Genomic DNA, 16,942 nt, shown 5'->3' on the forward strand with positions numbered 1-16,942 from the left:
CTGGGGTCCACCCGAACCGAAACAGGAAGATGAGGAATGGGACACATGTGCTTGGTCTCTCTAGAAGAAAGAAGATGGATTTTGCTTGTAGAATTATTTCTGCCGCCTCCCTTAGAGAAATGGACTGTGGTGTAATTCCATCTAGCCCAGTGTGTTTAGATACTGTTAGGACACAGGTCAGTGGAGACTGGTGGTCTGTGGAAGGCCTTTGGGTGACCAGTCAGGAAAAGGAAAATATGAGGTCTTGGAGGCATCGAGTCAGCTGGAGATTGTCCTTTGTCCTTCCAAAGAGCCTCCCTGAGCAGCACAGAGAAAAGCAAAATTCAACCCAAATCAAGTTTCTTGGGCCACAGCAGACAATTGGGATTAAAAATCCAGGTCGTAGAAAACAACAGCCTGGTCTGGGAGCCATACCCTGTTGGAATTTTACTGAGTGAGAGGTGACACTCCAGGGATGAGATTGTGGGTGAGTTGGGGTGTGTTGGGAGGAAACAGTAAACCCAGGGGTGAGACAGAAGGATAAGCTGTCCCCAGGGGAAGCTTCCTTCAAAGCAACCCAGCATTGAATGTCGCAATGAGGGACAGCCTGAGCGACAGGGTAGCATCTGGTGAGCCTCAGCAAACCCAGAGCTGAAGGGAAAAGGGGAGCATAAAAGCTTCATGTGATGAAATCATCAGAAAGTGGGAGAAGGGTTCATCTGGAAGAAAAGCTGTTGGAGAGAAATGGTATTCTTGTGGTCCCTGGGTTGTCTGAGGCCTCACCGGCCCTGGGAGCAAATGAGGCCACGTTAATATTAATGCCCAGCTTGGAGTTCTAGTGGCCCCTCCTGCTTACACGGGACCTCAGCCAGCGTCCTCCGAGTCCCCAGGACAGGGTGTCACCTGTGCTCAGGTACACGGCAGCTCCTACTCTTTCTCCAGCGGTTAAGTCACTCTTTACTCCCCCACCCCTGCTGTCCGTGTGTCCCCAAGACCCCACATTGCCCTCTTCTGCTGTGCTGGGGAAGGCGGGGTGGCTGCCTCTGTTTACTCCGGTATCTTGTCATCTGGGTCGCAGAGCCTCACACAGGCTTTCAAAACCCAGCTCCTTCAGCGTCCCTCATTAACCCTGTGCTCCGAGGATCGGAAGGGCGGGTGCAGAAGCCATTCCACGGCCTCTTTTGCCACCATCTCTCATCTTCTTACTTCCTCCCAGGTGTCTGGTGCGTGTGCACAAAGCACCTCCTCTTCCCTCTTTGCTCGCTCCCTCGGGCAACTGGTGCATGTACATTCCAGAGAACTAAACCTGCCCCTAGGTGACAGCCATCCCTGGATCCCACTTTGCATGGGGTTGGGTCACGCCGCCATACTTTCAGTGATAACCAAAGGGATACGCATCAGTCCAAGGACTTCATAACCTCCCCCGTCATGGTCTGCCAGCCACTTGGGTGATGCAAAAGGTAGTCTGTAGCAGGGCTTCTTAAACTTCCAGATGCATCAGACCAGCTGGGGATTGTGTTCAAATGCAGAATCTGATGCTGTAGGTCTGGGCTGGGGCCTGGAATTCTGCATTGCCAACAAGCTCCCAGGTGAGTGCAGTGCTGTGGGGTCACTCTGGGTCGTCAAAGTGGTCCTTCCCTCCGTCACTTCTGTTGGCTGCACTTCAGTGAGAACTCAGGCAAGGGAGCTCTGACTGGACTTTTGGTTTCACGGCACTGGTCGCATCGTGTTTTAATTACATACCATACGTTCCTTACTCCCATTGTGAAAATAAAGGTACTGTGGGTTGTAATACTACTTTCAGGAATTGGTTTTTGGGCCACTTTGAAATTGCTTATAGTTGACTGGCATTCCCAGAAGGATACTCTGGAACTTGTCTCTCTATCTGTGTTTCTCAAGGTGTGGTCCGTGAACGAGCAGCATAGGCATCACTTGGGACTTTGTTAGAGACACAGACTTTCAGGACCTACCCTAGACCTTGACTGGCTGAATTAGTTCCTGTATGTGAACGTGGTTCACAGGTGGTGTATGTGCTCTAACACGTGAGAAGTCTTGCTCCGTGGAACACAGTACACAGGGGATGGGAAGTGCTGGCTTAGCCAGTTTAGCTGGACACTAAAGGAGGCACATTAATGACAGTAGGAAAGTTCCTACTTTCCTACTTTCTAATGACAGGAAGTTCCTCCCTTGGTCATCGGTCCTCTTTGTCGTGAAGTGTCCTGCGATGTTTGGGGAGAGAGGAATATGCTTTCTGGCTTGCGTGGAACATGGAGGTTCTTCAGACACAATAAAACCAGCAGAAGAGGAAGTGGGAAGTGTGGTGTGGTAATGAGGTGTGTAGTGTGTGCAGGGTGAGATCAGGGGAGCAGGGAGCGGGGAAACCAAGGGTGGGAGGAGTTCTTACTGAGAGGGTTGGGATGAGCTTTGAAAGTGAGGAGATATGTAAGCTTGTTCACTTTAAAATCCTCTTCTAACTAACTCATTGCAACTCCAAAGTAGCTGACAGTAAAGTTTTTCTTTTTTTGGCGGGGGTGGGGGGGGATGGTTTAAACAGCAGTGTCTCCTAGTAATGGAGGCTAGAGGTCTGAAAACCAGCTAGCAGTGTTGCTTCCTTCTGAGTGCCATGAGGGTAGGAGCCGTTGTAGGGCTCTCTTCTTGGCTTGTGGATGACCACCTTCATGTTCACATGGCATTCTCCCTGTACAATTGTGTCCAAGGCAATGATCAGTTTTGCCTGGTCAGTATCCATTGTGCTTTCTTCTTTTTCTTCATTGGTTTCTTTTGTTGTTGTTGTTGTTAATTAAGTACAGTTGACACACAATGTTAGATTAGTTTTGGGTGTACAACATAGTGATTCGACAAATCTAGATGTTATGCTGTGCTCACTCCAAGTGTAGCTACCATCTGTCACTGTACATTGCTATGACAATATCATTGACTCTATTCCCTGTGCTGTGTCTTTTTTTTTTTTTAAGATTTTATTTATTTATTTGACAGCGATCACAAGTAGGCAGAGAGGCAGGCAGAGACAGAGAGAGGGGGAAGCAGGCTCCCTGCTGAGCAGAGAGCCCGATGCGGGACTCGATCCCAGGACCCTGGGATCATGACCTGAGCTGAAGGCAGAGGCTTTAACCCACTGAGCCACCCAGGCAACCTGTGCTGTGTCTTTCATTCCATGACTGAAAGCGTGTATCTCCCCCACACTCTCCCCCATTTTCCCCATCCCCCAAACCTTCCCTTCTGGCAACCACCAGTTTGTTCTCTGGATTAACGGATCTGATTCTGCTTCTTGTTTGTTTGTTTAGCAAATTCCATCTTTAAATCAGTGAGTAGCTTAGGAAAAATATTGGGCATCTGTTAGGCAGGCTATAACAAGGACTGGCAAATATCCTTCACTCAGAGACCGTACAAGTTTCTTGTGCCAATAAGCTGGGAGGCACATAGGAGAATTGGCATGAGTAGGTCAGCAGAATAAAAGACAACCCAGACCAGGGGCACCTCTGAGATGAGAGTTGGAAAAGGTCTTTTTAATTACTGTTTTTGATGTCTTGGTTGGTGTACTGCTGGTAATAAAGATTAAGTAGCGACAGCATTGATCAGAGACTGAAGTGTCATCAGTAATGATGGCTAATAAATAGCACAGCAGGTTCATCTTATTACCTTACCTTTATTAATTTCTCTGGCTTTGATCAATACGGATGTTGGCCAGGCTTGCAAGTTACAACAACAGTAGCATTTTTGAGGCTTAGTGACTGGAGGCAGCATTCCAATTTTTTATTCCTTTAGAAAACCCTCCTTGGGATGTTTGCATAATCAAATGTAAGTTCACAAATGTTTCTCCTGCCTCATAATCTGCATATGAACAAAATGAGTTTGTTCCCAAACAGCCTTGGAAAAAGCCCAGGACAAATGATTACTCAGTGAAAGGGACAACGATTCCAGCTGGTCCTTCTTCATCTTCTACAAAAGAATGGAAGTGAACAAGTTTCTCAGTGCAGCGTCCTGGGGCCAAACGTGATCAGTCTGGGGGAACCACTCAGAAATATGAGGTCAAGAAAAGGGAAAGTATTTTAGGAGGAACTTCTGTGCTAGGAGAGGAGGTTCTATCCCACTAGATGCATTGACTTTCTTCCAGTCACTTTTTGTTTTTGTACTGCCTATTACCAGATGTTTTGAAACACCAATTTCCATTTCTTTTAGTACCCATAATTTGTAAAGGCTTAAAAAGTGATGATGTATTACTTAAGCCTGATAGTAATTTGGTGTGATTCTCCCATTTCTTTTTCTCGTGTGTCATTATAGCTCTCTAGGAACCCAGGTGAGAGTTCCAAAGTTGGTGGTGACCTCAGACATAGTTTTTCTTTGTTAGACATATGGGTTAGGATTTGAAAATGACTAGGAAGAGGTGCACTCTTTTTGTTCTGACTAAAAAAGAAAAGTAAAAGATTCATTTTGCGGGATAGTTTCTTTTCTTTTCTTTCTTTCTTTTTTTAAATCTTGATCCTAAACTCCATGAATAGCCTTGTAAACGAAGTGTTATTAAGTAATCATGCAGGAAACTGGGTTAAGGTGACTTCCCATCACTGTGGTAGTGTGGTCAGCATGACAAGGATGTAGGCCTGACCACTGTAGAATCAGGTTACGCTAGCTCATCTGAATCGTGGCGGCAGATAGAAAACAGGATTGCCGAGGACCAAAGCCATTACAAGCAATAAGAGCAAAATGCCAGCGCAGTTACTGGCTCACACCAGGCAGAGGATCCTAGGATCAGGGAGCAGGAAGTTCATTTAGCCTCCCAGAACTGCTGTATGCTTCAGTTTGCTGGAGCATTCCTCTTATTACCCCGTCCTTACTGGTTTCCTATTTCAGTCACTGCATGGATGACAAATTCACCTGCTGAGTCACATTTAGCATTGTTTTCTCTTTGCTCTCGAGATGTACAATAGATTTGGGGGAAATCCAAGGTTACAAGACCCGTTTCTTCCAAAGATGGAAGAAAACAAGCATACGCTGAGCACTTTCAGCACGAGTGAGGCTGGCAGGGTAGAGACTGAGGCTCAGAGAGATTCTAAAACTTCCCCAAGGTCCCATGGCTAGGAAGAGCCTGGTAGAACCAGGGTTTAAGTGAGGTCTCTGATGCTGTGTTTAAGGTTCTTTGAATGCCTCTAAAATGAAGCTATCACAAACTCTGAAGTCATGCTCTCCCTTGCCTGTATTAGTCCTTCTTTATAAACACTGCTTTGGCAGATTTCCTTGTGGTAAATGGATGTCTGTGATTGTGCTTTCTTCCACCTCTCTTATTTAATCTCTTTGCGAGGTCTGGGGTGTGATGTCCACCAGAGCTGAAAGGAATAACCCTTAGTTGTCTCCAAGGAGAGCTGGCAGACTGAGAATTGGTATTCATGTTGGATGTTAGCGCTGGGAACTGGTTCCCCAAACCTGCAGTGCCTAGTATTGTTAATAGTGAGATGTGCCGAAGGGTAGACCAGATAGCCAGCAGCCAAGTGTCAGTATCTGTCTCAAGTATTCATGTGAAGTGTTGAATTAAGGAGCAAACAGAACTTCCGAGGTGGGAGTTGACTGTGAAAGTGAGGTCAGGGAAGGTCTGGAGGTGGATGTGGGTCCCAGGTCTTACAAGATCGTGAGACTTGGGTGGATGTAAGGAGTGAGGGGGCTGTGGGGTTGGGATGGGTAGAGGTGCTGGATTATGGAGGGCCTTACATGTCAAGCTGAGGAGTTTCAGTTTGGCCCCCAAGAAGGTAATAAGGAGCCATTGTAGGTTCTTGAGCAGAGGAGTGGCTCAGTGAAAGCAGTGTTTATTCTGCTGTGTGTATACGTGGGGGGTTAGATTGACTCTGGGGAGAAACCCTATAAACATTTGTATTTAGGGTGTATGAGGCAAAAGCAGCAGTATTGTCAAGTCAAGGCCAATTTATGTTGCTGTAGAAACTTAGAAAACAGAGTGCTACAACAGCATCTTTTTCTGCATCACTTTCTGGGAAGCAGCAGGTGACCGAGGACTGGGAATTAGGGTGTTTAATTTTCACTATCTGTACCTTCTTTAACTATTTGTGGTTGATGTGGGGACACAGTAGTGGTTATTATTCTAGATAATTTTAGATTGAGCCACATGGAATTTCCATGCTTTTGCCCATCAAAATGGAAGTACTGGCAATTTCATGTGGTTCCATTTAATCAGTTTTATAAATTGCTGGCGATAAGCAGACACAGACTGGTCTTTGGCTTTCTGGTTGGCTTGATGGGGGTGGGTACAGGACACTGCTGCTTCTAGTTAGTCTGAGTGTTCCACTGTGCTGCTGTTCTTGGGAGGTGAGGCTGTTGCTGGAGACTGAGACCCAAAGTTGTGCTATATCCTTCCTCTCCCTAATGCTTGATCTCCCTGCTTACAGACCAGGCATTCAGAGACTCCTGATTGGATTCTCTCACCTTTAAAGAAGAAAACTTTGCTCTGCACTAAGGATTTTTAAGGGGGGGAGGAGGGCTTGCACCTTGAGGTTATGTTTTCCTAGCACTCCCCAGTAGCTTGATGCAGCCAGAACCCAGTTATGTTGGAGAGGTGAGGGACTGAGTTCTCACTCTTGCCCCCAGACACCGGAGGTTTTGAGTGAGTCTGTGATTGCCTGGGCAGTGGACTAAGTGTGCCTGATGATGGTGGAGCAGAGCTGCTCTGTCTTCATGTCCTTCATGTCTGTGCCCTGGGATGGGGGCCACTCTTATGGAGCTTTTCTTGGGTTCAGGGATGGGGTGTTCCCAGTTTACTTCCCTCACCACCAGGAATCAGGGCCAGATCTGAAGTAATTTGGCTTGGTACCATCACCCCCAGAGAGCATGCCCCCTCCTCCACCCCACCTCTGGGTACCACAGGACCAAATCATCAATCACCATATCCAAACTCCCTAGTTTTACTGGGACCTTGAGGCCACGGGTCCCATCATGATTCACCTTACTGTCATCCTCGGTCATCATTCAATGTGAGAACACTACCAGTGTCTGTCTTGTTCCATGAGGACTCTTACATGGTTCCCTGACCTCCCATTGCTGGACCCTTCTCTGGGACCCTCTTGAGCGCCCTTCCATGCTAAACTCTTCCTGCATCCCTAATGTATTTGTCAAATGCTCCCTTGTCTTTTGCGTTCTTCTCTAAAAATCCCTCTCCTTCCCACTCCTCGGAACAGAGAATTCTTTTCCGTTGACTTAGCCCGACAAATGTGTGTAGCAGGTCCAACTCCGTGAGACGCACCACAAGGAAAACAAATGACAACCCTAGTCCCCTTGTGCACACACATTTGAAGGTTGTCTTCCTTGGTACCCTTCCTTAATTCTCCTGTGAGTAAACACAGACATGTATTACTGCTGTAGATCTTTCTTCCTCTCAACTCTCTCTCCGGCAGAAATGGAGGCAGGTCCCGGAGATTATGAGAAGAAAAGGAAGAACAGATGTCCATAAATAGTGGAGCTGTAAATGTGAGCGTTAGGCTCATACATTTATGGCACGTGAGATCAGTCCCAGCCACTACTTGTCATGTAATCTGACACCTGCGTCTAGATGGAAGTCATCTCAGAACAGATTGTACGTGATAATTAAAAAACAAAAAACATTCTGTGTAAATATGCTGGGCCAAATTGCGCATCCTGGCACAACTGGGGTTCTTGCTACGATTCAAATGCACATAAAAATAATTATCTTTAATCCCTTTTTAAAGGAAGCATAAACGGCAGATTCCTACATGTAGGGTAGGACAGATGGGTCCTGTGGGGTAACGTAAGTAATCCGCAGCCCACCCTCACGGGGTAACTCAGTGACACATTCTGTCGTTTTCCTGTTTCCTGACCCCAAATGGAAATTGAACCACTTTTACCTCAACTGTTTCGTTCTGGCTGGGCACAGTTGATCAGGAAATATGTCTTGTTTTATTCAGTTACACAATTTATCAGGAAATACATTGAGAATGAGCACATTTTCATTCATTATTAAAGTTCTGAACATTAATATGACCTTGGTTTCTTTCTTTCCTTTTTTTCCCCCCCTTAATATTGGGAAGAAAAGCCATTCAGAGAAGAAAGTTTCTGTAACTACACTGAAACTCCTTTTAACTTCATTTCTCTTTCTTTTTCTTTCTCTTTCTTTCTCTTTCCCTTTCCCTCCCTCCTTCCTTCCATCCCTTTTTCTCTTTCTTTTTTTCTTTCTTCTCCTCTCCTTCCTCCCTCCTTCCTTCTCTCCCTCCCTCTCTCTCTCTTTCTTTCTTTTCCTTCCTTCCTTCTTTTTTTGGAACCCTAAGAAATACCTACTATGTCAGGCTGGTCCATGAATTCTTGTGAGGTCAAGCAAATTCTGCCTTACCAATATATTACTACCAAAATGATCATTATCATACAAAAGATATTGAGACTGTAAGGACAGTATTAATACTTGGTCATTACTGTGCCCTTACTGTGTGCCAAACACTCCTTTAAGTGAACTGTAATTATTTTCCCATTTGCTCTTCACAAAAATGCTGCAAGGAAGGTGTTCTCATTCTTGCTTCCCAGATGAAAAAACAGAAACATCAGTAATTTGCCCACATTCACACCAGTAGCCAGTGGCCATGCCAGGATTCAAATCCAGATCTGCCTCAGAGTCTGTGGTCATCACCTCTTCACATCCTCACCTCACCTCGAGTGAGTTCAAAGTCAAGCTGAGAAAACTCTTCTTGGCAGAGAGGTGGGTGAGATTTGGGTTCTTGAAGGTTCCAGAAGGTTCTGACATCTTGTTGATATTTCCTGGGCATTGAAGCTTAGACCTTTTTATCCCAGTTGTATATCCCTGAAAGACAGCTCACTTCAGGGTAGCAGAAGTCGTCTTTCCAGGGTCAGGCCTCGCCTAGTGAGGATTCCCATGGTGTGGCACATACTGGGGGCTCCTGGGAGGCTCGGAGGAGCCATCAGGCCCAACGAAGCCTCGTTCTGCATTCCTTATCTCTTTTAGGGGAGACTGGGGATTAGACCCAAAGTGCACAGGCTCCAAGATTTCAAGCAGATCCTCAAAGACCACACTTATATAAAATCATGATAGGATCAGTGACCTTCAGTAAAGCTTTGGCGAAGGCCAAAGGGCTCTTTGAACCCATCACGACTGACGCTGTGTTGTCATTTTCCTCTTGCAGGACATCGAGGCCTGTGTGACCATTCTCTAAAATCTTTAAGCTCGAGAATCACGGAGCGGAAGCTGCAGGGCACATGGCTGCCGGCTGGCCGAGGGAATCTGGAGAAACCACTGCTGGGGCCACGAGGCTCCGTAGTGCCGGTGTTCAGCCCTCAGAGTGGCCTCCACTCCGTCCATGCTGAGAGTAGTACGCTGAAGCCCAGGGTGGTGACCGTGGTGAAGCTGGGTGGGCACCCCCTCCGGAAAATCACTCTGCTCCTCAACAGACGGTCCGTGCAGGGCTTTGAGCAGCTCTTGGCCGACATCTCGGAGGCCCTGGGCTTTCCCAGATGGAAGAACGATCGCGTAAGAAAACTCTTTAACCTCAAGGGCAGGGAGATCAGGAGTGTCTCGGATTTCTTCCGGGAAGGGGATGCTTTCATAGCCATGGGCAAAGAACCATTGACGCTGAAGAACATTCAGGTAGCTATAGAAGAGCTGTACCCCAGCAAAGCCCGGGCGCTGACACTGAACCAGCACAGCCGAGCCCCTTCTCCCAGGCTAAGAAGCAGGCTTTACAGCAGGGTCCTGCGAGGGGGGCACCACTGTGGGGAGACTGAGACTGCCAAGAGCTGTGGGGAGGCTGCCCGGTCCAAGGCGGCCAGCAGACATCAGGGAAAGGACTCTGTGGAGCCAGCGCTGGGGGACAGGGCCAGGCCGCAGAAGAAGTGGGTCGGGGGAAAGTGGGACCCCGAGCCTGGCAGCAGACCGCCCAGGGAAGCCACTCTGGAGAGACCTGCGAGTGGAGAGAAGCACCTGGGCGTGGAGATCGAAAGGACCTCCGGTGAGATCATCCGATGTGAGAAGTGCAAGAGAGAGCGGGAGCTCCAGCAGGGCCTGCAGAGGGAGCGGCTATCCCTGGGGACCAGCGAGCTGGACCTGGGGAAGTGCCACAGGTATGACGCAGCGGAGAAGCTGGTGAGGACCAGGAGTTGCAGGCGGTCCCCCGAGGCCCACCCTGCAACCGGGGAGGAAGGGTGGAAGGGCGAGAGCCACAGGAGCAGCCCCAGGAACCCCACTCAGGAGCTGAGGAGGCCCGGGAAAAACCCGGACAAGAAGGAGGACAGAGACCCCGAAGGTCAGGAAGGTCACGCTCAGGCAGCCGCCAAGGCCAAGCGGGAGCTTGGGGAAGCCCAGCCGGTCAGAGAGGAGGGGCTGCGGGACGTGAAGAGGGAGGCCAGGAGCGCCTGCAGGAACAGGCCTGGTGGCTGGCAGCCCAGGGAGCAGCAGGGGGAGCCCGAGGCGCTTCCCGGGCCGCGCGGGGGCGAGCAGGACGCTGACCGGGAGAAGCAGCCCTGTACGCAGGCGTCAGGGGCCAGAAAGCAGGCCACTCGCGGGGAGAGGGAGCCCAGGGGCGGCCGGAAGCGGCGACCGGCGGGCCTGCTGGCCACAGACGTGCACAAGCACTACGAGGCGGGCCGCGTGCTCGGGGACGGCAACTTCGCGGTGGTCAAGGAGTGCCGGCACCGCGAGACCCGGCAGGCCTACGCCATGAAGATCATCGACAAGTCCAAGCTCAAGGGCAAGGAGGACATGGTGGACAGCGAGATCCTGATCATCCAGAGCCTCTCCCACCCCAACATCGTGAAGCTGCACGAGGTGTACGAGACCGAGGCGGAAATCTACCTGATCATGGAGTACGTGCAGGGCGGGGACCTCTTTGACGCCATCATCGAGAGCGTCAAGTTCGCCGAGCGCGACGCCGCCCTCATGCTCATGGACCTGTGCCGGGCGCTGGTGCACCTGCACGACAAGAGCATCGTGCACCGGGACCTCAAGCCGGAAAACCTGCTGGTAAGCCCGGCCGCAGGATGGTTGGGAAGCATGCCTCCTACGCTGTTACCCCCACATTCTGGAACACGGCCTTCATGTCATTTTAACATTCTTGAGCCAGGAAAACTCTGGTTTTAGGTCATCAATTGCTGAGACGCGCTGGTGTTGATGAAATTATTGAAAAAGCAACCTTTTAATTAAATTAATTAGTTATTGAAAAGCAACATTAAATTAAATTAATTAATTAATTATTTTTTTCGCACCCTTTCAATTTAAATAAAATGAGAAATGCTTCCTCATTCTTGGGGGAATGATGCTTCTGCCTTGACAGTGCCCGGGTGGACTTAATTTCTTGTGTATTTGCCTCTGGCCTAGGTACCAGCAGGAGCTGCCCCTGTGGGCTTTGCATCACCCTCCTGGCCTTTTGAAGAGAACCTCTTGTCAGGGGGTGAGAGGCTGCCTCTGGAGTCAGATAACCCGGCTTTCTTAGTTACTTGCTGTAGGATAAGTTTTTCACATCTCTGGGCCTTGGTGTCCTTATTTATAAAACAGAAATATTAACAGTTCTTGTCTGACACGGTTGAAGGAGGACGTCTGGGAGCTGGCCTGGCATTCACACCTCAGCTGTGGGGTTTTCCTGTTGAAGATATTCTCACGAAACACCAACATCAGATGAGGACACTCTGTGACCTTGATGGGTCACGGCAAAAGCAAGATCCCTTTATAATCATGTCCAAATGCAGATAAAACCAAGATTTTCCAAATCACACATATGGCCACACATCCCCTTTTGGCTACTGTGAGTGACTGCCTCACTTCATTCCTCCTATCTTCTTGGTGAGAATTACTGAGACACCCCATCGTAGAATTACCCTCACTTCCGATAGTAGCCAGTTTGCAGCAAGACCCTGCTTTCTTGAGCCCTCCCCCAAATCACCTAACAGCCCCAATCTTAAAGTCCTTTGACAAAATCTTATTTGAAATCCTGGACCCCAGTGGTGTGCCTTCTCTTTTGTTGCAGTGAGTGAGTAAACCCAGCGTTCCTGAGCTGCAGGTGTGTTCCTGGTGGCCTCTGTTCACATGGTCACTCTCTGACACCTTTACCCCACAATTTTTTTTTCAAGATTTTATTTATTTATTTGAGAGAGAGAGAGAGAGACAGAGAGGGAGAGCACGAGTGGAGGGAAGGGCAGAGAGAGGGAGAAGCAGACTCCCCACTGAGCAGGGAGCCCAGTGCGGGGCTTGATCCCAGGACCCTGGATCATGACCCAAGGTAAAGGCAGAAACTTCACCGACTGAGCCACCCAGGCGCCCCATCACACTTTCCTCTTAGCCCTGATCACCTCCTGTTACATTCCCTATTTATTCTTCCTTTTCTTTTGTCCCCTAACAGGAAACACAGTTCCATGACAGCAGGCACTTGGTTTTGTTTAGACGTTACCCCAAAACCTAAACAGTTCTGTCACATGGCAGACCATCTTTAAATAGTAGTTAGATGAAGGAATGAATTCCGATCAGAGTGTGCTGCCTGCCAAACAGCCAGCATTCCACCTGCGGTGCCTACCATCATCATTACCACTTTAGAAATGACTCTGATGTTAAGGTCACTATTGCGAGCAGGAATCCAGAGCCAGATGGCTGTAGATAGAGCACCAGCGAATGGCAAAAATGATCTCCATGAGCCACATTTTTTTTTCTTTTTGGCAGGGCTTTAGCCTGTTTTCCTAAATTTCATGCCTGTAGACCCAGCCTGGGAACATCATTCCACGGTACATTCATCTGTCTGTAACCTGCTCCCACAGGCAAACAGAAACACCAAGTGAATGAAACGAATTATCTGGTGAAATGAAGTCTGTGTTGACCCCTCAGTCAAGCAACTTTGTTTTTGCCCAAATTGGTAGAACTGAAGAAGCCGTTTGACCGGTTTCCTGAGAGGTCTGAATGATGACTGCATGTCTCCCTTTGAGAAAATTTCATTTCTGTGTTAGCTGAGTGTTCTCATCCTTTCTTCAGCAGCTTTTTGATGGTTCCTGTCTTCTGGGTCTGAGCCCGGGCGTTCTCCACGTGCGGTGCACTGTGCGCTGTTGATAACGGACATGCTGGAATGAACCTCTGATATTTTCAGCGAATTGTCTCAGCAGAAGAGGTTCTGGTTAGAGGCCTGGGTGTTCTCCCTGAGCTGCACAGTTTGGGCGTGTGCCTCGTCAAGCATTGTAAGGGTCATACAAGCTTTGGGTGTGTGCAATGAGATAATGTATCCTCTAGGATTGTCTTTTTTCAGGGACAGGCATCTCAGCTGGCATTTTCTCAGCCAGGTCCCTGGACCAGTGTGTGGAGCCAGCTTATCTCCTGGGCCATGGAGGCTCTCACTCGTGTAATGGGATTCACTTGTCAGCAGTTTTTAAAACGGAGAAGGCACGGCTTCGGATCTCATGGCAAAGTTTACTTGAGGAATTAGAGAAACTGCAAGGACTGTGTTTAGTGTGGACAAGCTGACTGCCCTTGAGAGGTCATTTGACAACTCTGCGTGGATTTAAATGTCAGGACGTGCGTGTCTTTAGTGTCCTTAAGGGCAGTGAAGTGGGTACGTGCCTGTACCTGCGCGGGCTCGTGTATGTGTGTGTGTGTGTGTGTGTGTGTGTGTGTGTGTGTGTGTGTTTTCTGAGGCAGGGGCACAACAGCGGAGGAAGTATAATTTTTCAATCTCAATACATGAGTTATTTATTGGTGTTGATTGGAACTTATATTTAGACCCTTTTCTCTGATTTCAAAGGAAGCCCACTTTTTTCTTTTTTACCTTTTTTTTCATTTCCCCCCCTTTTTTGTGGTAGTATGGCTCCTTCAGAAATTGCAAAAAAAGCTCCACATCTGAGCCATCTTCGGTGAAATAGGCAAATCTCTTTTCTGTGCCGTGGATCATTTGTCTGCTTGCATTGATCAAAATGAAAAGGTCTGTCACATTTATAAGTCACATTAGTCCTTTTTCTGGGTGAGTAAAGTTCAACATATTTTTATTGTCAAGTCTAAATGCTCTCTGATGTCAGTGTTTACGGCTTTTCAGACAGAGTTCTGATAGCACTGGATTTGGCAGTGGGCTCATTGTCTGGGCTTAGAAGGGTGTCATCTCTCAGCTTGCTGGTCTGATAAACACTTCACAAACTTGCTTGATCTGCTAAGACTTACTATTAGCAAATACCACCGTGATGACCACTGTCCCTCAGTGAATGAACGAATGAATGAATTTCCTTCAGTTGCCTTTAATTTAGTGTTTTCTTCTTGTGCTGAGCTTTGTATTATCAAAGTGATTGTTTCTTTGTCCTTCAGGAGATGGTCACTATCTGTATTAAGACCTGACTTTGCTAAACTTAGGAAAGTGATTTCACGTTAGAGCTAGTATCTGACTACATGAGTGACTCTAACTGTTGCTTCTTTTAGAGACTTTCTGAATGTGCAAAGAGCTCCTTATGAATACAGCAAGCTTATCACATTATTTTAATCAACAGAAGTATTCGTGTCTAATAATTGGGCCCCGGGGTACAATTTTAGGTCTATGTTGCTGAGTTTATCTATTTCTACTGATCACATTTCCTGATAAGATGCTAGTGCTCCTCTTCCCTTTGGATTACTTCAACTCCTGAGGTCTTGCAAAAGAAGTTTTAATTATGAGAATTTCCAGCTTGCAGAAATGTTAATTGCTTCTTCTGCCAGTGTGTGCTCCCTTGGTGGGGCTAGAACGCGTCGTGTGGTGTTGACGGGGCCCTGGGAGGAGAGGAGGGGGCAGACAGGAGCCCGAGAGGTGAGGATGATGACAGCAGCCCACATAGGGTGGGGTGAGCAGGCCAGGCTCCTGAAGGCCAACCGCTGAGATGCTGTGTATGGCAAAGAAGGCTGAGCGAGTGGGTGGGGGAAGACCCTGAAGGGAGGTCAGACAGGAGCAAGGTCATTTGAGGCCATCTGTCCCAGAGGAAGGGCAAAAGAAGGGACAGGTTCCCATTCTAGAAACAGGCTGAAAGGAAGGGGATGGACAGGGAACTGTGGCTGCCAAGTTCTTAGAACAGAGACCCTTGGAATCCAGGGCAAATGGTGGTGGGCAGCTGGGGGGACAGGTCACAGCTCATCAAGGATAAAGGTGGTACTCTTTCTGGCCTCTCGTGGGTTCTGGGACGGAACAGACTTTTCTAGGTTTTTAACTGCTGAATGCAACTAGGACAGGGCAGTGACCGACGTCCCCAAGGCTGGTAAGGAAAATCTGGAAGGATAATAAATGGCCCAACACACTCCTGGCCATTCTCCCTCGAAAAGAAACCTGTCCTGTCATTTTGTTAATTTTAATTCTCTAGGTTCTTTTTTCCATGTCTACTTGGATGCACAAGAAAGACTTGTTGCTTAGTGCTGTGAGCAGTGCTGTGGTACACAGTTCTCCCTGGCCTGCGCGACTTACCTTTTTCCAGCTCCAGTTTCAATTTCCTTTCCCCTTAGCATCTAAGACAGAGACATCCGGGGCCTCTCCTTAGCGGTCCAAGTACTCATGAATGCACTTAAATACCAATTGCATTCACTAAACATTTGGCACCTATGAAGCACATCTTGTTAAGGGATTCTTAACAAAATCGAGAAATGGGGATTTTAGCCATAACATGAAATCACTAAAGAAAAAGTGCAGTGAGGCAAGCCTTTTGGTCATTGGCCAATATCGATCAAGTTTGTGAGAAGACAGGTTTTTAAGAGATCATCTCAAGAATTCCAGGTGAATTCCAGCAGGAGCCACCAGAGTTATGACTTTAGGTTTATGTCAGTGAGAGTGGATCGCCGTCTGTGTTTTAACAGTTTCCAGGAAAATAAAAAGTATCCATATGGTCATTGAACCCACACATTGTCTAAGGCTTGACCACACAGCCAGAAGTTTCAGGAAATTTCTTAAAGTCTTCAAAATTCTAGATACTAGGTCATTTTGAAAACTGAGGTTTTCTTCTGTTTGTTCCTTTTGAAAGAGTCACCTCCGCAAAGGTGGGTGTCTGATAATTTACTGTCTATCAGGAATTATCAGCAACAGAGACAACTTTAAAGCACGATGGAGAATGTTGTTGAATGTTGTTAAATCACTTCTAAAATTGTGACTCCATTCTCCCAACGAGTCCTGAAGTTCAGGTCCTTTAGTAAAGGTAAAGAAGAGCGATCTGCTAATGCCCTCTGAATGCCTGTGTTCATGTGTGTGGTTGCTGCTCGGAGAGTGATTTCTTGTGAGCCATTTGAGGAGCTAAGATTCAGTTTCTTAAAAATAAAAAAAAAAATCTGTATTTTCAAAATGCCCTTAATCTGAGGAAGCAAATTGGTAAGTCCCTTCAACGAGTGTCCAAGATCTAAGATCTGGTTGTCTAATTGTAGTAATCCGAAACCCTGGCTCTGTTTCAGCTTCTTCTGGATGTCCTACATGTTAGGGGTCATGTGAGGATCTGGAGAGGAAGGAGGAAAGGAAGGGAGAGAGGGAGGGAGAGAGAGGGAAGGGAGGAAGGAAGGAGAGGGAGAGATTAAAACAGATAAAGGCACAGAGATAGAGGTGGGGAGGGGAAAACTCAGCTGTGGGTCTTACTTCTCCCACTGCCTCCTGCATTAAACCTTGCCAATGTGATTGTAATGTTCCTACTGAGCCTTCTGGCTAAGGACTCCGTAGGACTGGGCATTCTGTGTGGATGCGGATACACTGTTGATCCCTCCCCAGCCTTTAATTTTAACTGCCATTTTGGGCAAGGAGACTCCACTTTTCCATATCAAGACAAAACTCTTAAAATCCCTTTCAGTTAGTCGGCTAGAATATATAGAATCAGGTTGAAAGATTATTTCTTGAGGAATCTCATGTGGGCAGCGCACTCAGACATTTGACCCCAGGTGCCTTTTCAAGATGGTAAATTTTCCACGTGGGAACCATCTTTGACGTTTTGACCTTGTCAGATCCCAGGACACCCCTGGAGGCCCGTGAATAAGTGTTGG

The 16,942-nt window shown here is 47.6% G+C and overlaps 1 protein-coding gene across 1 annotated transcript in view; it reads left to right on the forward strand.

Moving 5' to 3' along the window:
* Positions 1-16,942, forward strand: part of DCLK3 (doublecortin like kinase 3) — a gene marked incomplete at its 5' end in the record, with an annotated part of 47,548 nt that overhangs the window by 12,076 nt on the left and 18,530 nt on the right. The window contains one exon of the mRNA XM_080813196.1: positions 9,144-10,975. Coding sequence (XP_080669322.1) covers positions 9,144-10,975 — 1,832 coding nt within the window. The remainder of the gene's footprint in view (positions 1-9,143; positions 10,976-16,942) is intronic.

The sequence above is a fragment of the Martes martes genome (genome assembly GCF_963455335.1).
Source record: "Martes martes genome assembly, chromosome: 1".
NCBI classification, from domain to species: domain Eukaryota; kingdom Metazoa; phylum Chordata; class Mammalia; order Carnivora; family Mustelidae; genus Martes; species Martes martes.